The sequence below is a fragment of the Talaromyces rugulosus genome, chromosome II (genome assembly GCF_013368755.1).
Source record: "Talaromyces rugulosus chromosome II, complete sequence".
Classification (NCBI taxonomy): Eukaryota; Fungi; Ascomycota; class Eurotiomycetes; order Eurotiales; family Trichocomaceae; genus Talaromyces; species Talaromyces rugulosus.
In genome coordinates this window covers 6867357-6893772 of record NC_049562.1, presented here as the reverse complement: position 1 = coordinate 6893772, position 26416 = coordinate 6867357, and the positions used below count along the sequence as shown (strand labels likewise).

General features: G+C 42.4%; 4 protein-coding genes across 4 annotated transcripts; 1 reads left to right on the top strand and 3 right to left on the bottom strand.

The window, feature by feature from the left end:
* Window positions 1-359: 359 nt before the first annotated feature.
* On the bottom strand, window positions 360-668 carry TRUGW13939_04853 (uncharacterized protein; the record flags this gene model as incomplete). Its single annotated transcript, XM_035488019.1, has 1 exon — window positions 360-668. One exon carries the CDS (start codon window positions 666-668, stop codon window positions 360-362), a length of 309 nt encoding a protein of 102 aa, XP_035343912.1.
* A 1794-nt stretch (window positions 669-2462) lies between these two features.
* TRUGW13939_04852 (uncharacterized protein) lies at window positions 2463-3545 on the bottom strand (the record flags this gene model as incomplete). Its single annotated transcript, XM_035488018.1, has 3 exons — window positions 2463-2646; window positions 2697-3376; window positions 3432-3545. The coding sequence occupies 3 exons, from the start codon at window positions 3543-3545 to the stop codon at window positions 2463-2465; spliced, it is 978 nt and encodes a 325-aa protein (XP_035343911.1).
* Window positions 3546-5701: 2156 nt separating this feature from the next.
* TRUGW13939_04851 (uncharacterized protein) lies at window positions 5702-11409 on the top strand (the record flags this gene model as incomplete). The annotated part of the gene is made up of 2 exons (XM_035488017.1): window positions 5702-11355; window positions 11385-11409. The coding sequence occupies 2 exons, from the start codon at window positions 5702-5704 to the stop codon at window positions 11407-11409; spliced, it is 5679 nt and encodes a 1892-aa protein (XP_035343910.1).
* Window positions 11410-16397: 4988 nt separating this feature from the next.
* TRUGW13939_04850 (uncharacterized protein) lies at window positions 16398-21763 on the bottom strand (the record flags this gene model as incomplete). Its single annotated transcript, XM_035488016.1, has 2 exons — window positions 16398-16413; window positions 20685-21763. Coding segments are annotated over 2 exons (1095 nt in total), but the record flags the coding sequence as incomplete, so codon positions are not given.
* Window positions 21764-26416: the final 4653 nt, after the last annotated feature.

The following is a 26416-nucleotide window of genomic DNA, read 5'->3' as shown; positions in this document are numbered from 1 at the left end:
TTCAACCTATATGTGTGCAAATCCAACATCTATTACATAGGGCCTTGCGATCCGCGCACCATGAATTGATCCATCATCTAGGTCACTTACTGCAAACATCCTTTGCGGCCTGGCGAACTGGGTAGTGGTGATCCACTATATACGCTGTCCCAATCCGTGTGGTCTATGGAACTAGGTAACTTGGCTATATCCTTCTTCTTGGACTCGTCACTCAATTCGACAGCTTTCTTTACTATCATAAACCGTGCGACCTTAATCACTCATGATAAAATAGGCGGGTAATCCTTGGGTATACAGAAACTGTCTTTATAAACCCCCAATACAGCTGCAGCACACACTAATGCGCTGTTGTACTTCTATCAGGTGATGTGCTGGTTCAACAATTCGATGCAAAAATCCAAACACGCCTGCTCTATAGGGCTTAATGGCAGCATAGTGATGTTGCTAGCTTCCTCTTTATTCTCTGGGGGGCGCTCAATATTAAATATGGCATCTACATCAACTGTTCTCCCTATGGCCATCTCCTCCATCGTCTTCTCTATCCCGTCACTCCTATCATTGAAAAAATCGGGTTCGTTGCTGTCCATGGACAACGAATCAATCAACATGGTGTCTCTCTCCTTCTCCTCCTCCTCTTCCTCCTCTTCCTCCACCCATGGTGCCCGCATGGCCCCGGATCGCGTGATCACCTTACCCTTGCTCACCTGGCGGGTGGGTGGAATCTGCACCGCGTCAACCAACCACTCCTATGCCATGCGCTGTCGTCGTGTGAATTGATACAGGGGACTGGTCCACTCGTGCGGCTGCTGTATATGCTAAAAAAATATTAATATCTTCTGCTATAGCCATACCTGCTTCACAATTGACTTCTTATCCTAATATGTCTCTAATGGGGTATACCGCGTCTAATGCTGCTTAGTCCAGATGACTTCCAATTGTATAAACACCCTAATCTAGTGAATCATGGATAACTGGTTAATTGTGGCTAACTGCGCCATGGCTGTCTAAATAGTGTAGGCTTCCGGCTCAATAGATAGCTAGCCGTCGATATCTGTGAGGGATAGGCTTATACTCTGTATTAAATCAGGGATGTTGAACTCCTCTAAATACTTCACCCACTCAGTTCACTATAACTATAGGTTGGCCTCGTTGACCTGACTAGCCTAGATCTTCTGATCCATGGCTTCCTACACACTGTGCCAATGCGTCTATATATTCTGGATTAACATCTTACATATATTACTATTGGGGGCCATAGCTTCATCTGTCTTAGGAATAATCGTAAAATACTGTGAGTTGGCCTTGATGGGAAACAACCACTAACATTAAACGGGACAGCATACCTAGTCCTATTTATACTGAATCTGTTTCTACTCTATATAGATAGGCTGTCTGATCTTTTAGGTCTGGGACCATTGATGATGCTTGATCTAATACTGCTATAAAGTGGGCATGGTAGTGTATATGTATTGGCATAAATAGGAACTTAATTAATATTGATATCTATTAATGGGCATGACCAACTGTTGGATTGCTGTGGTCTGAATGGCTGGGATATTCAACTCAATTAGATTATGCGCGATGTTGGGCCATGTATGAATATTATCAGCTAATATGATGTGTATAGTGATGGATATATAATGGTGTGTGCGATGTAAATGCGTTTTAATCTAGCTAGGCTATATGGTATGGCAACATTCCCGGCATATTACAATAAGAAACTTCTCTAATTGTTCAAAAAATGTGTTATATATGATGATAATAATGAATTGTCCTGGTAAATGTGATAAATATTAATGCTATCTATAATAGTAATGATAATCTGTAGTATAGACAATATATAATTATATATAACCATGCCCTAATATGTTGGAACCCCTGATAATCCATCATGGCGCGCACGCGATATATCCTGGCCACTAGCGCCTGTTGCACCTCAACCAAAACAATCTAAAAAACCTGTCCTTTTCAATTAACCATGACAGCAGCACGATAACTTAAATATCGCTCATTCTCTGGTGACGAGCGATTTAATGGTATAAAAATAACTAGTCCAATTTTGAGGGCGATCAGGCGACAAAACCTGATTGTAGTCTATAAAAGTTTGTGATTGTAGTCTATGACACTAACCCTAGATTTAACTAGCAAAAATAATCCTAAAATAGAGTTTGTGATTGTAGTACAGTTCACTACACTCAGGTATTTTGGTTAGAGTGGGCGATGGCGCACAAAGAAGGAAGTATTATATTTCAAAGGAACAGTGCAGGGTCGAGTAAAATAGAGGGCGAGAGGTCCTTATTCTGCCTCCAGAAGTAGCCGGATCCGTCTAGGCGAAAGCGGTGACAACCCCTATATCAAATGCCCCATATTCTTCTGTTTCTATTCTCCTGTTTTTATATTCAAGGACCCGAGATAGGTACGTCTTTTGTGTGTATATGTCTACTACAGAATAGGTCTATTCTCTACCACATCTTGTCAGAGAAAAGGGAGTGATCGTACTCGTCCCCTTTCCCCTCAGCCTCAAGGGCAAGATACCCGGGAGCATTCTGCTCAATCATTGCTGGCCATTTATCCGGGTCTGCGTCAAGGCCGCCCATAGCTTTGACATCTGCAAAGATCTCTAGAATCGGCTTCGATATATCGAACCTACACCTCAATTAGCGACTTCCAAATTAGCAATTACTTTCCTCACTTACGGTTGTCCAAATTCCCCCTCCTCAACATCGGAATTTGCCCCGTCAAACCCAGCATTACCTCGCTTCTCTTCCAGCCCTTTTCCTAACCCAAAGTACATGCAGTACATATCAAGTAAATCCAGAAAATAGGACCGCATCTTTAACACCACCTCTCCATTGCTTTCGGTGTTGACAATCAACAGCATACCATCCTCCAAAGACCGTTGGTCGGCGAAAACATGTTGTGTACAGCCACAATTAAAGACAACCGTGCCATGGACAGTCATAGACATCGAAGAGAAACTCGCATTCTCCACGAAAGCCGTTTTCATAAAATCATTAGGCTCTACACCAGCAGTCGCTAAATGTGGTGATGCCTGAAGAACGCCGGCTTCACAGATTCCGTCGTTGGACCAGTAGAAGTCATATGAGAGAATCCGAAGCTTAGTCCACAATGCTCGATTACGAGGAGTATCGAGAGGTGCGATACAGGTGAACCATGCTATGTCGGATTCGTCGCCCTCTGGGACGTATTGCTTCCAGTCGCTCTTACTCCAGGCCGGCGGCGATGCTAAAGCACGAGACTGGAATTCGTCTCGTAAAGACTGTGGAGCCTGAGCCCATTCCGAGACGAGCGCTCGTCGTTGGTTGCCTTCATATTCCCCGTCTGCTTCGTCGGCTGGTTTAGGTATCCATTTCTCCTATATCGATATTAGTATTACAGCCTTAGAGAACGGGGAAACAACAAGAGTCCACCTTCACAAATAGCTGCCAGCCAGTAGTCAATTCCTTAATTTTGTCATAAACGATAGGAACCTGATCGAATTTGATGTAAGAAGGAATGCCGCCTGGCCAGTATGAGAATGGCATCTTGAAGTGCTGGTGCTGGCGAACAAGTTCGGTGACAGGCGCTTCTACCGTGTCAGAAGAATAGATAACTCACAACCAATTATGCCACTTATGTCAGCAGCCGCTGAAATGACGCTACATATGCGGGATATCCATAAAAGGCATGCGCGACGCTAACCAGGATTGGTTTAGTGCTCCGGGCACGGTGAGCTAGGATGAGCTAGAAGCAGGTGCTACGATATATCGAATCGGATGATTCGATATAGGAACTATATAAGAACGCTCTTTTACCATCATGTATCTAGCTTATTGTGTTTTATTCTCTCAAGCAAATAGCATACTACTATTTACTCTTCAACATACTTTGCAGCCTATCATTACGATAGTACTCTACTTTATCCCCGGATTGCCTTACGCAACGTTCTCATCTTGCCTTCTGTTAGCAGAATATCCACCAAGGTCCACACCTCAGTGACGAGTTGTTGAACCGTTTGACATACCGGTCACCTCCTCTGGAATACAAAGAATAACACGACTGTAAAATAAATCCGGGGGGCAGTGCACCATGTCTTATCCGCCATTCAGTATATTCTATTATTGGCTCTTTGCTGTTAATAATTATTAATGAGCCAAGAAACAGCCGCAAGTTAGGTAGGATCGCAGGATTACATCAAAAACAATGTCCGTAATTTGGCAATAGTGGCCGCAGCAAAGCATAAGCCAGTAGTTAATATTCCAGCAAATATCTTGCTATGCGGTCAAATCAAACACGCCTGAGCTGACTTATTATTATTAAATGCAGCTGTTTCGATCCAGTGTGGAGTAATCTTATATGTAGACCTCGGGATCGTCCAATGTCTTGAGTACTATTTTAGGCATAGCTCAATCGAATCCTAGTTGTAACTTGTAACCCTGCTGGATTAGTTTGCGGCTACTCTGGGGGCGAAGAATTTACGACCGTATCTAGATTGGGTCTCCGACGTTCTCGGTTAGAAGCCCCAAGCCCCCCCTGAAGTGCCGGAGGCTCTTTTGCAGGTATAAATAGGCAGATGGGGCATTTTGAAACTTCCTATTTAGGCCAACACCATTGCATAGCACTTTGCTCGCTAATTGTTTTCTTTCTTGTGTGAGCTTTCTTTCATAATGGCGTTTTTTCTCGTTGGTCTCTTGCTGCTAGCGACTGTCTAAGCCGCCAAGGCTAACCCTGTCCTTGTTCTAAACGGATGCGCTAGCTTCCCAAACCTCCAATAGACCGGTTCTGTATCCGGATTTGCGGGTCCTTGGAATATCGTTGTGGATTAGTGTGTAAATACGACCGCTATTGATAATGTATGCACTATTGAGGGGTTTGCTGATGTGGCTGTATCTATTACTCTGGATGGTTAGATTGATGTTAAAAGTGGCTTTGTAAGGCTTATTACAACTTAATATTCTTCATTAAAAGTTGGAAATGTCATAAGAATCGTGAACGCTCAGCCAATCGATAAGTAGCGGACGCTACTTACATAAGCAAGCTGCCTGAAACTCCTATGGAGTAGACTTGCTAATTGTAGGAACGAAGACGGAAGTGACTACACGAGAACTCACGTGATCTGGACAGTGCAGATGCACTGGTTTAGTGAAGACACACCAGGTGGACATACACCCTAAATGGTGCGGCTGCACCATTTCCGTGCAAATACACTTAGTGCAGAACCACCTACCCTGTGCGAGTACACCCGGTGCGGATGCACCCCAGCGGTGCGCATGCACCATGTCAGTGGAAGTGCACCATGGCACGTGACTATGCAGGGAACATAGCCAAACATAGCCAGACTATGTTTGGATATGTCAACAACATAGCCAACAGAGCATCGACTATGCTCGCTATGTTTAGGATCAGCTATATAAGGACACTCATTTACCATCATGTATCTAGCTCATTGTGTTTTATTCTCTCAAGCAAATAGCATATTACTATTACTCTTCAACATACTTTGCAGCCTATCATTGCGATAGTACTCTACTTATCCTAGGATTGCCTTACACAACGTTCTCATCTTGTCTTCTGTTAGCAGAATACCCACCCCGATTCACATCTTGGTGACGAGTTGTTGAACCGATTGACAATAAAACACCCTCATAACACGAAGTTTTGAGAACTAGGTAAGCAATCAAACCTTACTAACGAGCTAATCATGGCAGGAAATAGCAACGTCCCAGCAGCAGGACCGGCAACTCCGCGCCCACCTGCAAGACAAGCAAGACCAGTCGATCAAGACAGTGACGATGAGCCCGACGAACAAACTCAGCAAAGATTCACCACGTTGGAAAGAGTCATCGATCAAATGAATGAACACATTCAAAGACTGCAAGCTGCAATCGCTGAAAGAGACGATCATGTCAACCAACTCGAAGCTCAAGTCATGGCTATACCACCTGGCGAAGCTGGAACAGCCGGCAACAGGGTCAAACTACCAAAACCCATGACCTTCGACGGAACTAGATCTAAGTTGAAGACATTTTTGGTCAACATGGAAATGCATATCGAAGCCAACCAGATCACCAATGACAAAAAGAAAATGATCTTTGTGGCATCATGCTTTACCGACGCAGCAGCAGAATGGATACAACCTATGCTAAGTGAATTATACACTATCGACAAAGGTAGTTGGGGAACTATCACCAGGGAACTGTTTTCGAACTACGGCATGTTCAAACAGAAACTTGGAGAAGCGTTCGGAAACATCGACGAGCTACGGACCGCGGAAAGACAACTAAGATACCTACGACAGACCGGATCCGCTCAGCAGTTGGCAACCAAATTCCGACAGATAGTAACACCACTACACTATGATGATGCTATTCAAATCGCAACCTTTGAGAACATGCTCAAGGAAGAAGTCCAGACGGAACTCATCAAACTCGACCGACCCGACAACATTGACAGATTCATTGAGATGGCGGTCAAAATTGACAACAAACTGTTCGAGATCAAACAGAAGCGACAGGAGTTTCAGAGATGGAAGAAAGTTGGAGGATTCCCTCAGTATGCCAACACATCGGCAAAACGAGGAACCCAATACGACAAGGACGGCGATGTCAAGATGCAGCTTAACAACGTGATCAGTAAGGAAGAAATGGCCAAGCGCAAGGAAAACAAAGCTTGTTACAAGTGCGGACGAAAAGGACACTTTGCACGACAGTGTCGATCAGGGCAAAACAAACAGAACGGTAACGTCAGCCCTCAAAAAATAACAACAGTCCATCAACAAGTTGCGGCCATACACCAGACAATTGTGACCCCCTCGGACAGTGAGGAGGAGGAGTCAGAAAATGAACAGGTCGACGAAGTCCAGGACTTCTGGGGACCGATACTAGAAAAGGAAATATACGAATCGCTCAAGAAATTCGAGCAAGAAGATAGCCCTGGGCAATCTAAGGGACGCCTCAGACAGAGTTCAGAAAGGGAACCACCCCAGGAAGAAGACGCTAACCCGGAAGAAGCGCAACCTCACCTACGACGAGGTCAAGAGAAAGGACCGATCAGAGAACCTCGCAGAGAAGACCAATACAGCAAAACCGCTGGACGGCGTATTGATGACCTTTCATCAGGAAGTGAAAGCCGACACCCCCTGACGTTTCGAGACGGTGGAAAAGACAGAGAAGTTGACCACGAGGACTCGGATCGAGAATCAGACACCCCGCAACATTCACAGTTAACAAGAACAACAAACCTCAGAAGAGACGCCGCAAGGGCGATCGACCAAGCAAATGAAACAATCAGACTGTTCCAGAAACGACCACCAATCACAAAGAAAGAATGGGATTCAGTCCTAGGAACCAGCACGACGGTTCCAGGAATAAAAATTGAGATTCCAGAAACAAGCAAAGAAGAACTGAAAACAGACAGCGAAGACTCCGAAACAACAGAAGAATTCCCTGAAATCGACTACGAAGAACCAAAACGAGAATGCAGTTGCAAACCACCCAAACCAGTATGTTGGGAAGACTCTATTCAGACATACCGACAACACATCCTCGAATGCGAAAAATGCCACGAGTGGACATTTCACAAATGCGATATGCACGGAAAAAAGAACATCGCACTCGCAAACGAATTCGAATACGTCTCACTCACCAAAGGAACACGGTTGTGCCACCCGATGCTTGGGCATACCGAAAGATGTTCATGCATGTACTACCCACAATATGGAGGACACCATCACAAGAAGATACACTGGACGCAATGCTATGAGTCAAGATGTCCAACTCACCTCGAAGAAAAGGAAAAGAACAAGTGGAAGCCAACGGCACCGATGATCATCTACCAACCCATCCCGGACTGCCCGAAGGGCTGGAACGAATGTTGGTGCTACGCAGAAGAAATTTGGCACCCTTTCCACAATAGCATCGAAACTGACCAATGCTACGCGAAAAAATGTCCATACCACGAAGGACGAGTCATCTACACCGATGAAGACTGGACCGAAATTGTTCTATCACAGAAACGATACCTTGAGAGGCACAGAAAGGGACACCACCTTATTGCCACAACTATCAAGACAGGAGAAACTGTGATCATTATCAAGGGAACAATCAACGGACACGAAGCCAAACTACTCCTCGACTCGGGAGCATCAACGAACTACATTAGCGAAGCATACGTCAAGAAAAACAGGATCCAAACGCACGAGACAAACCTATGGCATACTGTACAAAATTTTGAAGGACAAATCACGATCGAAGGATTCGTACGACGAACTGGAAACATCACACTCAAATCAGGAGAACACGAAGAAAGCATCCAACTGGATTTAAGTCCGTTCGAGCGAAAGGATTTCGACATTATACTCGGAATGACGTGGCTACGGAAACATAATCCTGTCATTGACTGGAAACACGAGACGGTGTCAATAGACCTGAAAACGCTGCAAACAGAGCAGATGGGGATCAAGCCGAACCAGCAGTTGAAGGTGAAACATGCTGAAGAAATAAACGAAATAGGCCGACAAATTGAAACACGAAAGAAACCAAAAGAAATCTACGAAAAAGAACTAAAGGAAGTGCTCGACAAGCTACCAGAAAAATATCGGGACTTTACCGAATTATTTGTGAAGAAAGAATATCGACTACCACAACACGAAAAAGAATACGAAGCAGAGATACCGCTCAAGGAAGGAGCACAAGTACCACAAGTGAAGCAACGACAAATCTCACAAGATGAACTCCGAACTACTAAGGAATTCATTGAGAAATTCTTAGCAGCCGGTTACATCAGAGAATCAAAAGCAAAGGCTTCTGCACAAGCAATGTTTGTACCAAAACGCGACGGATCACCACGAATGGTCATCGACTACCGAAAATTAAACAATATGACCGAAGACGACGCAAACAAAGCACCACACCAGGAACAGAAGAGAGATTTATTGCAAGGCGCAAAAATCATGACAATGTTCGACGTTGAATGGGGATACTACAACCTACGAATGAAAAATGACGACATCTGGAAAACAGCATTCCTTACAGACTTGGGACTGTACGAATGGCTAGTAGCGCCTATGGGACTCAAACGGCTACCAGCAGAATTCGCGAGGTTTATGACCCACATCCTACGGGAATACCTTAACCTCTTCGTTGCAGTATACTTCGATGATGTTATAGTCTACTCAAAAGACCCCAAGGAACACGATAACCATGTACGACTGGTTATGACAAAACTCATGGAAGCAGGATTAACTCTCAAAATCAAGAAGTGTGAATTCGACACCACACGAGTCAACTACCTAGGAATGGTATATACAACAAACGGACTAGAAATACCGAAAGAGAAATTAGACGCTATCCTCGAATGGCCAACTCCAACGAACGTCCACGACGTACAATCTTTTCTTGGAGCCAGCGGATACGTTCGACGATATCTTGAGAAATACTCAGACGTTACAACACCAATGACAGAATTGCTGAAAAAAGACGAACCATTCGATTGGACAGCAAGAAGACAACGATCTTTTGAAAACGTTAAAGAACTCGTTAAAATTGCGCCAATATTACAACTGTTTAACCCAGAATTACAAAGCATTCTACGAACAGACGCATCTGGATATGCTCTTGGAGCAATCCATGAACAAATCAATGAAAAAGGAGAAACGCAGATTGTCGCATTCTACTCGAGAAAGTTTACATCGGCGGAAGTTAACTACGACGTCCACGACCGAGAATTACTCGCGATAGTTCAAGCATTTCGACAATGGCGGCACTATCTCCAAGGAGCAAAACATGAAGTAATCGTCAAAAGCGATCATCACAATTTGAAGTACTTCACGACAACAAAAGAATTATCTGGAAGACAAATACGATGGGCCGAAGAACTAGCCAAATTCAATTACAGGATTGAACATATTCCAGGAAAACAAAATGCAGCAGCAGACGCATTAAGCAGACGACCAGATTACGCAATCGGGATAGAACCCCCCAAGACAAACATTCTGCAAGAAGAATCAGGAGTTCTACGCCACAATCACAATGCGATCATTGCGACCGCAATAAGAGTTGTTGACGATGATCCGTTCTACGAACGAATGTATCGGGAAACCAACAAGGATCAAAAAATACAAGAAGAATTACAAGCCGGACAAGTTACGAAAAATGTTCAGAAAGGCTTAGCGATATGGAATGGAATGATCAGAGTACCGCAGAATATGACTACGGAAGTCATTCAGCGATACCACGATCCTCCAACAAAAGGACACCAAGGAGTTGAAAGGACAATCGAAATGATTACCCGAACATTCTACTTTCCTTATGTCCGAAAAAGGGTTGAGAATTACATCAGAAACTGCGACGAATGCAACAGAAACAAAGCAGTACACCACAAACCCTTTGGAAAAATGCAAATACCGGAAGTACCAGAAGAAGCATGGAAAAGTATCACTGTTGACTTTATCCAAGGACTACCGCAGTCCAAGGACCCAGTAACAGGAATTACCTACACCGATGCCATGATAACAGTCGACCGACTTACGAAATATGTTATCTTAGAACCAACACCAAAGGATATGACAGCAGAACAATGTGCAAAACTTATGTTACGAAAAGTTTTTGTATGGACCGGATTACCAAACGAACTTATCACAGACCGAGACAAGTTGTTTACATCCAAATATTGGCAGACAATTGCAAAGGCATGCGGAATGCATCACAAGTTATCAACCGCGAATCACCAACAGACTGATGGCCAGTCCGAGAGAATGATTCAAACAGTTGAACAGTATTTTCGACACTATTTAGATTGGGAACAAGACAATTGGGTAGAACTACTACCATTAGCACAGTTCGCATTAAACAATGCAGAAAACGCTACGACAAAACAAGTTCCACATTTTGCGAATCTTGGACGACACCCAAGAATGACATGGTCTGAAGTACCACGAGAAGGATTATCCGAAGCCGCGATAATACAAGCCAACAAACTACAGGCACTCCATCACACAATATCGAAAGACATCAAGTGGGCTGAAAACCGAATGAAGACCTACTACGACAAGAAGCGCGAGGACGCGCCAATCCTCAAAAAGGGGGAGAAAGTTTACTTACTACGACGAACAATTGGACAGAAAAAATTCAACATTCCAAGCAAGAGACCAAGCAACAAACTTGACGCTATCAAATACGGACCTTTCGCAATTCAAGAAAAACTCGCTAACGACAATTACAAACTCCGACTACCAGCAAGAATGAAAGTGCACCCAGTATTTCACATCTCATTATTGGAACCAACCGAAAACCCAGAAAACAGTAACGACGAAGCAACCGAGGATGAATATGAAGTTGAAAACATTCTAAAGAGAAAGTTAGTGGAAGGAAGAATCTTTTACTTAGTCAGCTGGAAAGGATACGGACCTGAACACAATTCATGGGAACCAGTTAGGCACTTGAACTGCCCCGAAAAGATTCGAGCGTTTCGCCAGAAAGAAACTCGGAGAGGACGTGGTCGAACTCGTTGTTAGACGACACGGGAAACTCCTGGATGGCAGCCGCAATCATCTCGTTTGATTTTTGCAGCTCGGCCTCTCGTTTCCGTTCCTCCTCCTCCTTTTCCTCCAAACGCTCCAACTCCTCCACATCCTTTATATCCGTTTGAATAAATTCTCCAGCACGCTTTCGGAGAAGTTTCCTTTGTTTATGCAAACGAGCCCGTTTGGCAAGGAGAGCCTCAAGCTCAGCATTCAACCGATCGTCATCGGCCTCAATCTTCTCTTGAGCCTTGATGAGCTTTTTCCACGCCAGGTCAGACGAGGCCATATCGCGACACTTGCAGCGACCAAAACCAACGCACTCGCTACAGCGACTCGAAATTTCAGATTTAATGCAAACCTTCCCTTGGACTGCACAACGATGACAAGGAATCGGCAGAATAATACCAGACTGTTCGATACGCAGCCGAAGGTTTTTCGTATTTATGTTTTGCTTTGACGACATGGTCAGAACATCACCACCAAGAATGTTAACAAGAAAGAAATTCGCCTACCTATGCGACGGGGGGCCTGCGACTATTTATGTGACTGTCGGGACGCCAGCCTTCGAAGGAGGGGATTGTCATAAGAATCGTGAACGCTCAGCCAATCGATAAGTAGCGGACGCTACTTACATAAGCAAGCTGCCTGAAACTCCTATGGAGTAGACTTGCTAATTGTAGGAACGAAGACGGAAGTGACTACACGAGAACTCACGTGATCTGGACAGTGCAGATGCACTGGTTTAGTGAAGACACACCAGGTGGACATACACCCTAAATGGTGCGGCTGCACCATTTCCGTGCAAATACACTTAGTGCAGAACCACCTACCCTGTGCGAGTACACCCGGTGCGGATGCACCCCAGCGGTGCGCATGCACCATGTCAGTGGAAGTGCACCATGGCACGTGACTATGCAGGGAACATAGCCAAACATAGCCAGACTATGTTTGGATATGTCAACAACATAGCCAACAGAGCATCGACTATGCTCGCTATGTTTAGGATCAGCTATATAAGGACACTCATTTACCATCATGTATCTAGCTCATTGTGTTTTATTCTCTCAAGCAAATAGCATATTACTATTACTCTTCAACATACTTTGCAGCCTATCATTGCGATAGTACTCTACTTATCCTAGGATTGCCTTACACAACGTTCTCATCTTGTCTTCTGTTAGCAGAATACCCACCCCGATTCACATCTTGGTGACGAGTTGTTGAACCGATTGACAGGAAAATGCTAATAAAAAGCTTATAGGTCAGTATTGTCAATCAAAAATTTGACGTAAAGTCTTATCTTATCTGCACATTGGGAATTGGATTTGAAGTAATGGTTTTTTATGATAATGAAAATGATTATTTGTCTATTAATATCACTAGCAACCCTGTGAGTGCTTAACTAAAGTGGGGTTAAGCTGAGGATGACAGTGAACTGGTTGATGTGTATTATCATTATATTGATGGTAAGAAGCAGGATGGTATTTTCTTTGGTGCCAATAATATTACTAGCTGGGGTATCTAGCTTTAGGAGAATGTACCTGGTATTTGTGGAAGTCTGATATGGCAGCTCCGTCTGTTGGGGCCTGGAAGTGAGGACCAGAAGACTGGTAAGGCTTTGAAGGAGAGAGAATATGAGACTTTTATTTGTATTGATGGAAGTTGAAATTTGCTGGATCTGTCACTAATATAAAATGTCTCTTTTAGAATGTGATTCGCCAATGTTTTTACTGCTACGGAAAGGCTTTTGAGACTGATAGATCTAATCTTGGCTTTCTAGTTTTGGCATTCGTGATAAATCCTATTCCTGTTTCTTGCGTCCTATTCTGAGCTTAAGAAGCATTTATTGTGATTGAAAAATAACTTTGGACTATACAGATAGAATGGGAAGTGGAATATATAATTCTTGTATTAATGTTTAATGAGGTGGCTTCTTATATATGCATGTTTTGGAAACTGTTCAATACCATCATACCCCAATCTCACACCATTGACGCGCACTTTTCGCAGATGGAAACCAACCATCCGCAAAAATGATGATTCGAATTGCATATTTCGCTCTTAAAACAAATCAAAAAATAGACTGTGGTCAAGATATAAAACTGCCTCGACTCTGTCTTTATTTTTCTCTATGCAGCTAATAGATAGAAAGTACATAGACAGAAAAGCAGCAATTTTCTTGTTGGACTTTCTAACTAATCCTTTGATTTCTAATCTCTTTCTTCTGCTAAGGATAATCAGAGTATATTATCTTATTGAAAAGCCCAGAAGTCTCCAAAACAATCCTAAAGAATGGAAAATCTTCTATTAGAGCTGAAAATCCTTCACCTATTATCTGACCCTAGCATTAAAGATGATCTTACGTATAGCTATGGTCTTATTCAAGATGACCTATTGGTATATCTAGATCAGAACTTTAATATCTAGTAGAAGTAAAATTTTTGACCTGATAGATTATTTACTTTTTTTATTTTAAATGGTTTAATAGATAAAAGAGTAGCACAGGTTCTTTAACTTGTATAAAGATAGATATTAGACTAAAAGCTTTTGTTTTACTTCTTATTATTTCTTTTATTTGAAATCCTGAAGAAGGAACTAAGGCAGAACGTTAGCTGTCTGGGGAAAACTATTATAGTCCTTGCTGTGGAATGTTTGCTTAAGAGCTGTTATCTAGAAAGGTGGGATACAATAGAGGCTAAAGAAAAAGATAAAAAGTGGTAAAATTTCTATGATGCTAAATGGCTAGGTTTCTGGTGCTGTCTAGTAGTGGGGGTTTTAGGGCTTGGGGTTTTACTTGGCGGTGGGAAGACGCTGATCAAGGTGCTGTAAGTTTCTATGACGTCAGAACTCTGAATGTTATTGATCTATTTATTTCTAGTAAAATCTATAGGACCTATTTAATAAAGAAGCTCAAGATTGTTCTTGGTTATATATGAAATGCTTATTCTGGTGTAGTGGGTATTTATTATGTCTTGGACGACTTGATAAAATAGGTATTATATGGAGGAGCTTTTATAATGTAGTCTATAGAGATTGTATGGTAAGAGAAAATCTGTTATGTTGCTGCTGTGCCGAAGACTCTATAGTAACTGGAGGAGGATTGGAAGCTCGTGGATTTTGATGCGGAATCCAAGAGGCTGGTCGAGGAATTCTGCAAATGGAACCAACTGCAGTGTTGAATTAGGACAGATACTGCCAGATAAAAAAGTCTTTCAAATCCATGTCAAGAAAGGAGTCTATAGCTTTTTAATTTTAATTCTAAGCTGAATCCAACATGGGCGAGGTTCTAATTTAAAATTTATATTACATTTACCAGCTTTGCAGTTATCTTATTATATGTTTGAGCAGATATTAACGCATAAGGCGGCTACTACGGCAACGCTCTTCAGGCCACTTCATTCAGAGGCCATCAAGATATTGTCCAACTGCTATTAGATAAGGGAGCGTACGTTAACGCACAAGGTGGTGAGTTCGGCAACGCTCTCCAAGCCGCCTCGCTTGAAGACCATCAAGAGATTTTCCAGCTGCTCCTAGGCAAGGGAGCAGATATCAACGCTCAAGGTGGCGCGTACCGCAACGCTCTCCAGGCTGCCTTATATAGAGACCATCACGAGATTGCCAAACTGCTCCAAAAAAGTGGTGCTATTCCATTTACAAGACTATAAAATTTGATATACATATGATCTCTCACGCAGAAAACTGAACTACGTCTACTTGGTGATATGCCGAACTGCACATCGAGTGTTTTGAAAAAGAGAAAATTCTACGTATGAATCCAAACATGAAATTCGGGTAAAGTTGACTATGGTATATAAGGCCACAAAAAATATGTTATAGAAGTTGGACAGATGCAATCAAAATCAGTCAAACGTTCGGATTATAAGGAGATCAGGTCTTGAGACGATGAACCACCCCAGCATGTTGCTGCCAATGAATCTGAGTCAGTATATCTTCTTTTTGATCTTTACAGAAATTGCACTGCCGATCTTCAAGATGTTTTTTATAGAAATACTTGATTATGGCGTCATATCTTACCTACTTTTGTGTATACTTATGCTCTAAGAGTAATTGGTTACTAAAGCACTAGAAACATTGTTTTAGTTTCTCAGTTTATAGAATATATTATTTGGTCTTGTCTAGAGAGATGACTAGTATATAAAATAATTTAGATTTTATATTATCCCTAGCCACCTGTTTATAGAGTATTGTTTAGACTAATTTATTATTATTAGAAATAGCACACTTAGACTAATCTTATAAAGACCTTCTTTTAAAGAAAGAGTAATAATTAGTAACTGCCCTAGTATCTATATTTTATCTTATCTATTCATCTTTAAAAAAGTTGGACTTTGACTAAATAAAAAGTTTTTTTAATAAGCTAATCTATTCTAATAATATCTAAATTTTAGTCTAAAGAATCTGTTTAGTCTTTTCATTATAAATTACAGACTTTGACTATTAGTGCTTAATATTAATCTTGGCTTGCTTTTAGCTAAAATTTTGATATACTTCTATTCTTAGGAGCTGATAAAGATGATAAAAGATTCAATATATATTCTTAGTCATATAATCCAGCTAGGCTTGATTTTAATAGCTAGTATCTTATTAATAAATAAAAGTTTACTTCTTTTATATCTAGACAGCTTCTAGATACTTAGGATATTAATATAATAATACCTATTTTTACAGGTTTAAGTTTTATAGTTGCCTCTTATTAATCAAGTAACTAATTCGCCAGATATAATATATTAGGACTGTGTTAGGTTTACAGCCATTTATAATATTCTGTATATCAGTATTGATATTCTAAGGTAAATAGTAATTAAGGAATATTCAGATATTGATATGCTTTATAATTAGGTTCTATTTAGCTTTACTAATAAAGTCTTAGACTAATTGTATATTAGCTCTTAAATCTAAAGAAGCACAAGCTCTATATTATTAGATAGTTATTACTTACTACTCTTATTTAATATTTTACCACTACCATATCGCATATAATAAGCAAAAAAGGTGTAGAGCTAGCTATAGATCTCATTAAATATTTTTAATTGGCTAGATATAGTACTTATATTTATAGGCTCCTCCCACTAAATAATAAGGATTCTATCCTCCAGTTTAATCATATAGAAAAAAAAATATTCCTTGATCTCTAGCTTAAGATATAGCAGCAGCTCCTAGTATTTTTTTTCAACCAAAAGTCGCTGCAGGTCTTCTATTGTTACGGGCTAGGTCCCGTCTTACTGGCCTTATGTAGGTCCAGGAATTGAGTAGATTCGAACGTGAGAAAGAGAAGGAAAAGGTTCGCAGGGGTTCGCATTGTCGAATGTCGATACAGGCGAGTGTGGGTCCCGGGGGCGCCCTAGCGAATCTGGTGTAGCGTCAGGGGGTTCTTCTATGGCGAACCAGGTGCGGACCAGGTGCGGTTATTCTACGAGAGCGAAGCCTGAGTATCCCAGGGGCTAAGACCCTAACATTACTCCCCCCCTTCGGCAAGGGCGTTGTGGTGTTGGAGCCAGTGGTCGAGTGCTTCGGTGTCTTCCATGGACCGGGCAGGTTCCCATGTAGGTCGCGCATATCCGGTCCAACGGACAAGGTATTGCTTCATATGTCCGCGGCCCCGACGTATGGTCCGTTCGTCGAGTATGCTATCGACTAGGTACTCTTCATTGCCTTCTACTAGGTGCGCTGGTGGCTGGTAATCGTGTCGGGTCTGTGAAGGGAGCGGACGTGTGCCCGCAGGGCGGAGGAGCGTCGTATGAAAAACATCATGAATAGTTCCGGGGACATCGAGTCGGTACGCATGGGATCCCACTTTCTCTAGTATAGTATATTTCGCATGTCGGGCGTCCAGCTTCTTCGAAGGTCGTTCGGTCCGAATGTTCCGAAGGTCTAACCATACCTTCTGTCCTACTTTATACTCCAGAGGAGTCTCTCGGCGACGGTTCGCACTATCTTCCATTCGCTGCTGCGCTGAGACAAGCTCAGTCTGCGCTATATCAAAGGCCTGCCGTAGCTTAGTAACTATATCGTTTGCACGTTCGGCGGCGGGTCTTTGCTGCTCAGATGTGGGGATAGCTTCATCTAACTGGAGTGGTTCGACGTTGTATCCATGGGTCAGGAAGAAGGGGCTGATACCAGTTGCAGTAGCGTCGCGCCCGTTTATTGCGAGTTGCGCAATTGCGGTTAGTGGGCTCCAGTCGGTTTGGAGGTAGGTACAGAAGTTCCGCAGGTATTCTTCCACCACAGAGTTAGCACGTTCCGTCTGTCCATCAGTTTGGGGGTGATGCGCGGTTGACAATCGTCTCATGATCTTTAGACGTTCGCACACGCCTTTCCAAAGGTCATTAACAAATTGCGTGCCCCGATCCGATATAATGCTGCTAGGCGGCCCATGTTCGCGTATGAATCGGTCAACGAACTTCGATATCACTGTCTCAGTATCTATGTGTTTGCATGGTACCAATATAATCCCTTTTCCCAGTCGGTCAACGATTACCATGAGATTCGTATTCCCGTCGGACATTGGGAGTTTCTCTATAAAATCCATACTAATATCTCGCCACATTCGCGAGGGAACAGGGAGCGGTTTTAATAACCCTTGTCGGCGTTGTCTCCATACGGTGTTCGCACCACATTTGTCGCAGTTATTCACGAACCTTCGGACATCCTCAGATAGGTTCGGCCAATATAGTTGTCGGGCCACGATGGCATAGGTCATGTTTCGGCCTGGGTGTCCGGTGAGATAGGAGTCGTGCGTATCTTGTATAATACGAGTGCGGAGTGGTTCGCTGTTTGGTACCCATTGTCGGTTTCGAAATAGTAACCGGTCCGCTGCATCGATCGTGCATTCGGATACCATGGTGCGAAGTTGTAGGTCTTGAGGGAACCGCGGGAGCTTCTGGCGTACGGCCTCTTTGATTCGTTCATAATTCTTATCCTCGGCTTCGGCTAGTCGCCACTGTTCTCCAATTGACGTTAAGTGCTCTATGTGGGTAGCGTGGACATGGGGTTCAGGTGCGGTGTTCGATAAGCGACCCTGGGGAGGTTGTTCTGGATAGTCTCTCCGTACCTTGTTAGGGTTGATAAGACGCTTATTTCGGTATGCTAGGCGTTCATCGTCAATCCCATCGGGCATATCTTGCGAGCGTCGCGATAGTGCATCAGGTCTGGCAGCTAGTCGCCCTGGCCGGTATTGGAGCTTATAGTTGAAGCGTGAGAGTATACCGGCCCATCTCATTTGCCTTTCATTCAACCGTCGGAGCTGCATGAAGTATTTAAGATTCCGGTGGTCGGTCAGGATAGTAAACTCCTTAGTGCCAATTAGTTCAGGTTCCCATTGCTTCAGACACGCTATTATCGCCAATAGCTCCTTATCGTGGATCTCGTAATTGCACTCCGCGGGCGTGCACTTTCGGGAGAAGTAGGCGCAGGTTCGTAGGAGTCCTTTGTTATCGTACTGTGATAATGTCCCCCCTACGACATATCCCGAAGAGTCGGCTTCCACGATTGTATCCTGCTCGGGGTCGAATTGCACTAGTATTGGGTCGCTCACAAACATTTGCTTTAGTTGTTCGAAGGCTTCATTGGCGGCCTTGGTCCAAACGAAGGTAGTTCCCTTTTTAGTCAGTTCTGTCAGCGGACGGATTATGTCGGAATACCCTCGGATAAACTGTCGGTAGAAATTTGCGAACCCTAGGAACGATCGCACGTCTTTCACACACGTTGGGGCTTTCCATTCCAAAATGGCAGAGACTTTCGCGGGGTCCATTCGGATCCCTTTTCCAGCTTCTAATATGAATCCGAGGTATTTTGTTGTCTGCACCTCGAACTCGCATTTATTGATATCTAGCTGTAGTCCCGCAGTGCGCAGGCGTTCTAGCACCCTCATTACCTGTTTCCGATGGTGCGCGCGGCTGCCTTCCGTAAAGATAAGCACGTCGTCCAGATAGGCAGATACAAAGTCGTCCAGGAACTCGCGAAGGGTCCAATTGATGTATCGTTGAAACGTGCTCGGCGCATTGGTAAGGCCGAAAGGTGTTACTAACCATTCATAGAGTCCAAACCTGGTTCGGAAAGCTGTCTTCCACTCGTCTCCTTCGGCGATGCGTATCTTATGGAAGGCCGCTGTAACGTCAAGCTTTGTAAACCATCGGGCTTTAGATATTCGTTGTAGGGTCTCATGTATTAACGGTAGTGGATATCGGTCCCTTTTTGTCATAGCGTTGAGCGCCCGATAATCGACGCAGAAGCGCAGTCCTCCTCCGGGTTTCCTTACAAACAGTACCGGCGCTGCAGCGGGCGAGTTGCTCACACGTATGAAGTCCTTCGACAGTAAGTCGTGGAGAGTTTTCCGTAGGACCAGCAGTTCTTCCCGTGACATGTTATAGAGAGGGCCCCATGGTATCTCTGGCTTGCGCCCCTTCGCGTCGGCGTCAATTAGTTCAATCTGATGGTCGATATTCGGACGTGACGGTGGTAGCTTGTCAGCTTCCTTCGGGTCAAATAGTTCCAGGAACTCGTGGTAATGCTTAGGTAGCTTGTTCCCTGGGTCTGTCTGTGGTTTCGGGGCCAGAGCTTTCTCAATATCCCGCATGGAGACTGCAAATATGTCGACCTCCTTTTTCCTGCTTCGCATCCTTTTCAAAGCGTTCACCGCAGCTGCACCGATCTGTCGGGGGGCGTACTCAGGTCGTAACAGGTTCTTTTTATCGACGGATATTCCGTTCCCGAATTCCAGTCGGCCTCCAGCGGCGTCAATTCTTACATGTTGGTGTTCCATCCATGGGAGACCCAATATCATATCGTATTCGCACTTCGGAACCACATAGAAGTAGGCTTTCTCCTGTATATTTCCCCCGATATCTAATGTCACGCATGCAATTTCTTTGATGTATTGAGGTGCCGAACCATCATATCCCTTAATAGGTCGAGGTTTAATAGCGCTACAATTCAGCTTTTTCTTTCGAGCGAAGGTCTCTTTGATGATCCCATAGGTGAGGCACCCACTATCAATTAAAGCATTGGCATTGGTTCTACGGTCTAACCATGCGTCTATATTGAATGGGGGTCCGTCAAACCTTCCAACCATCTTCTTAAAATTCTCGAAGTCACGAGCTGTTTTGCATTTTGGCTCCTGCGGGCGACTTTGCGCAGGAGCTACTCTTTTGACTCTGATGTGCTATCTGAGCCTGTATCAGATTCGGTTTCATTCTCCTTTACTCCGGTGTTGGATATTCTCGTGAACGTATCGTGTTTCTTCTTGCCACGGTTCCTCGGAGATGGCGCCCGACGGAGCGGCGCAGGCTCGGGGCAGTATTGGGCAATATGACCCGGTTTTCCGCATCGAAAACAGTTGTCCGTTCTGACAGTATTAATTGGCAGGCCCGCAGGTGTCCAGTCCATGACTTGGGGCTGTCCTCTGTCGGGGGAGGTTCCTTTTGTGAGCGGACGGGAAGTGTTCCGCTTGTATCGGGACTGGATGTTGTCAATCCTTTTCAGCTCTTCAAGGTCGTTCGCTACTCGGTGTAAGCGTTCGCAGAAAGCTTCGTACTGCTTCGGCATGTCGCTCCCGACAGTCGCACGCCTCATTTCTTGGTTAATCGCGGTTTTCAGTCGTGAGATTTTTACGTCGTCGGTCCATGATTGACCTCCTGCAAGAAGTAATATCCGTTCAAATTCGCTGATAAAGTCCTGGAAAGGGGTGCGCCCCTGTCGTATACGGTTAAGTTCAAGGTTCGCCTTCTCCACAAGTTGATGATCTTCGAACAGCACGTTAAGGTGCGCAAAGAAAGCTTCTAGTGTAGCGGGGGTGACCGTATTTACGTTCCCATGAAGCCGCATCCAGGGGTAGACCTTCGTCTGGGCCTTTCCTGCCAACCGTCCATAGGCGTACCACAGTTGCTCGTACGGTCCTCCGATCGCTGGTGCATCGACCGTCAATTTTGCATATAGGATTGCCACGAACTGCATATATCGTGAACGATCAGAGTCGTCATATTTATCGGGATGGTCAAGGGAGTGGCGCGGTTTGTTCGCACTGTACATAGGGGTTACCGATGGTGTGGCATCAGTAGGGACCTCGGGCATAGGTGGTTCGGTCGTATTGTTAACTTGTCCTTCGACATGCGATAGGCGAGCGGACATATTCGTCAGAAGGAGTTCCATTCGTTGCATTTGTTCCAATAACAGCTGGTTCGGTTCCAAAGGTATGCCCCTTCGGTCCGGGCCGTCCCTCGGTGGGCTATTCGTCATAATGGGGAAATTTCTCAATGCTCAACTCGGTCGTCGAGGAGCGGCGATATAATAATTCAATCCTCCGAATGAGGAGAGTTGGTACGGTTCTCAGGGGCTCGACTCGAACGAACGAGGAGCGATCGTATAGCTCAACCCTTCGGGTGAGGGGAGTGGCGCGTTCTCGACCCTTTAAATAGGGGAGGGGGGTGAGACGTTCGAATCTAATGTTACGGGCTAGGTCCCGTCTTACTGGCCTTATGTAGGTCCAGGAATTGAGTAGATTCGAACGTGAGAAAGAGAAGGAAAAGGTTCGCAGGGGTTCGCATTGTCGAATGTCGATACAGGCGAGTGTGGGTCCCGGGGGCGCCCTAGCGAATCTGGTGTAGCGTCAGGGGGTTCTTCTATGGCGAACCAGGTGCGGACCAGGTGCGGTTATTCTACGAGAGCGAAGCCTGAGTATCCCAGGGGCTAAGACCCTAACATCTATCAAGTAAAGACCTTCTGCCTTAAAAATATCTAAATAGAAGAGAATACTAAACAGAAAGATATAAGAGTTAAAAATCAATAACAGATTATCTATAATTTCTAAAAAGGAAAAGTTATTACTAGACGCCACTTAGTATATAAAATAAAACTGTTAAACTAAGCTTATATATACTATTATATAATTCTAAGATATTGTTTAGTGTGCTCAGTACGAAGTTCTATTATTAGAATCAGAAGGCCGCCCAGAGGATTTTTTTGGATAGAAAACTGAAGATACTTTAGTTGTAGTGATAGAAAAGCAGAAATCTAATTAACTATAAAAATTCTAAAGATAGTAAAAAAATAGATCTGAATCTACTTAAAGCTAAGATGAAATTATTTTTTAATAGTCTATAAAATAGTCTTATTAAACTCTATTAAGTCCTGTAGATAGACTCTAGTTTTCTCTCACTTTTTTATATCTAACTAATACTTATCTATCAGACTTTAGAGACCCTATCCACTGATTAAAAAAGCCAACCATTATAAAACCTAATTATATACCACATTAATCTCTTTATATTATTCTTTTATAAAGCTAGTACAAGTAATTATTTGATAATACCCCTAGAAAGTTTTCTATTCTTGATGCAGAGTACTAGTCTTTTTAATTTTTTTTAATAGCTAGTAGTTTTTATCTTACTTTAGCTTTATATAATAGTTAAAGAATTGATATATATTATTTACTATTATCTTGTGGAGAGCCTTCTCTACATCATTCTATTTTAGTAATATATTTGTCTTAGCAGTTTTTACCTTATAATACCTAGTAAGGAATTATTAATGGTTGGTTACAGATGGTTTATAAAAAAAAAGCTTAAGATCCTTATTTATATCACTGTCCTTTTATATAGGTCTAATATAATTTAGTCTTATCAGAATGCTTATAGTCTAAGAAGACATTGGTAATATTTTTATTTATATCATTATTAGGGTTATCACTGTATTCTAAGGATTCGGATAAAGAATAATAAGATATGGATTGTTCTGGATAATGTGCTAGTTCTAATTCTGATTTAGTTACAATTATTATATAACTTCTGTCTAACTTGTAGTCAAAGACATTATTATTATTAAAGTTATATAAATCTTTAAAGTTATAGCTAGATAAGACATTATTAATATTATTCTTTGAAGGGTTAGTATCTGTATAACTAGATAGCATAGTAGAATGCGTATACTAATAAGTCCGCAGCCTTAAATGTATTAAAGAAACATAGTAAATGTAGAGTGTTATTTAGATGCCAATCAAGAATAGATAGAAGGAAATTAGAAAGGAACAGTCTGCTTTTAAGGCAGAGCAGACTATTTGTGAGAGTGAGGAACGCTATTTCAGTATATTCGCAAAAAGAATGACTGGAAAATAGATTGACGAGATAGTATAGCCGGGAAAGGTATAATACGACCACGCACTGTGGGCTGTTGTGCCTATACACGGTGGTACCGACGCTGGTTTGGACGACGATCGCGCCCGGTTTCGGGCGTGCTGCCACAAATCGCAATTGTTATAGAGTAAAAGCAGTATCTGTATAACATCATATTCGTAGTGATTTTCGTAGGTTAGCCCTCAAGCACCGAAAGCGCAATGTAGAACTTTTCAAACTTGAGTTTCAACCATGGAGGAGTAGCAGAAGTTGGTAGTCATACCTCTAACTTCAAATAGTAATCAAGGATTATACTATGAGTTGGAATACTGGTCTTTGTTTAATTATTTTAATATAGATTTAGATAACTTTAGCTTTATTGTGATTTCTTGTAGTCTCAGAGTGATGAACTGTGGAATAAGTCTAGATATCTGTCTTTATTTATATAGACACAACATAAAAGATCTGGCACCATATGTATATTATTAATATTAAATCTAATAAGCTCTAGACAAAAGCTATTTATTTTAGGTAATTAATATAAAATAGGTAGTTGATATAGAATAGTAATTGATACTTAATAAATAGCTAATATGAAACCAGTTATTAATACTAATTGATAGTAAGGATTAACTTAAATACTTTATGCTACTTAAGTATATGCCTAGCTTTTTAAGAAAAACAGAGTATAAATGTCTTACTTCCAGCTGTGACATGCCTTTTCCAAAGATATTCGATTCCTATCTAGGGGTGCGATTCTCTAAAACAACAAGCATGGGAAAGGAATCTAACTACCAGGACCTGCAGGAAGGTTTTATCTTGTGTGCTTAGGTAACCAGCTTGACCCCTTATAGCCCTGGGGTGAGGCTATCCCCAGATCTGGCACCGCGGGTTAGGATTGATACCCTTCCTGCCTAAGGCCTCCCATCCGGCCATAAGGCCGCTCCTACCCTTAGAGATAGCCTTAGACTCAGCCGTCACATCACCCCTCTCTTCGGAAACGCTTGCCCTCAAGCGTTGGTTACTAGTCTATTATCATCTATATGCTTTTTAATAAATTGATCCTTCTCTATAGCTTTTATCTACACATCTAACCAGCATGGTGGACCTGGCTTTTTGGGATTGGCATCATAGAACAATTTCAGTGTTAGTAGAGTATTCAAAAAATACTTTGCTGGATACTATACTAGATCTAGGTCTCTGTCTAGTCAGCTTACTTGATAGCATAGCTTCTTTCAATGTATCTAGGAGTCTAGGATCCTATTGACTTCTTATTCTGAATTTCTATTAATCTAGAGCTTAGGACATTTCTTCTTCAGTTGACTAGTAAGAGGCTTGGTCGAAGCGGCGTGGCAGAGCTTGTCTGGGGAAAAGATATGGTGTATTTGTATGCCCTGTAGCAAATTTAATTTAAAGGTATATCTTATCTTACGTAGTATCTTGTATAGTCCTTCAGACTGATAGCCTAGCTTCCTGCCTGGTCGTTTTGTATTCTATTTTTTGTTATTGATGTAGATGTGATCACTAACTCTGAAGTCTATTTTCTGTCTGTGCTTGTTTGCTTGCTGTTGCTGTCTGTCTTGTGTTTTTGTAATATTATTGCAGGCGTGGTTCTATATGTGTTCTAAATACTGTATCTATACTTGGGCTTTCTTCTTGTTCAGTGTATAGCTTCTAGGTGGCGTTGATAGCGCCTAATTAAATAATATCTGAGGAGTATAACCTTTTTCTATCTTAAATGGGGATATCTCTGTAGATTCTTGTGGTAGTGACGTAGCTGTAAAGTTGATAATTAGTAGGTACTCTGACCAGTTGTCCATTGCAAAGTTAATATATGGCTGTAGCTGCTGCTGAAGATACTGATTTACTATCTTTATTTGTCTATCTATCTGGGCATGCTGTGCTGTTGACAGCTTTATCTTGATGTGAAGGATTCAGTATATCTCTTCTTAGAACTCAGAGATAAACTGGTCTTCTTGGTCTGATATAATGCTGTCTGGTAGGCCTATCCACGGGAAGATATACTAAATCTATAACTTTGCTATGTCTTTAGCTGTCACCCCTTTGTGGCACGGTATAGAGACTGGTCTTTTGATTAAACGGTCAACAGTAATAAAAATGTTATCGAATCTCTATTTGTCTTGGGGCAGCTCTATGAAGTCTATTAATAAATGCTGCTAAGATCGTACTGGGATAGGTAATGGTTGGAAGAGTCTAGGGGCCCTGTCTCTGTACATGTTCGTTCTCTTATATATCTTATAATTGTCTATATATCAATTTATATCATTACTCTATATTTTCTAATAGAATTGTTCTTAGACTAGCTTCAGCATTTTTGTATGTTCTGGGTGCGCTGTTATAGGTTGTTAATGTACTTCGTCTAGTAGTTGTGTTTGTAAATCATCCTTCTTGGGAATATAGAGTTATTTATTAAAGAAAAGTTGTTTTTTAATTACTCTATAGCTCTCCTTTTTCTCTAAGAGTAAGACTTCGGCACTTTTCTCAGCTATATATTTCTTGTTGGCCGCTAATACCTTGGTGATAATATCATTCTCTATAGTTAGGGTGACCAGTTCTATATATGTTATCTTAAGTGCGATCTTATTGTCGATTTTATGCCGCGGTAGTAGCATTTAGTTCTGATGATTAAGGTTTTTCGCCTTTTCATCTTCTCTCTAGGTGAGGGTGTCTGTTAATATATTCGTTTTTCCTAGTCAGTATCTGAGTACAAAGTGGTATTCCTTTAAGAACTTGTACCATCAGGCTTGTT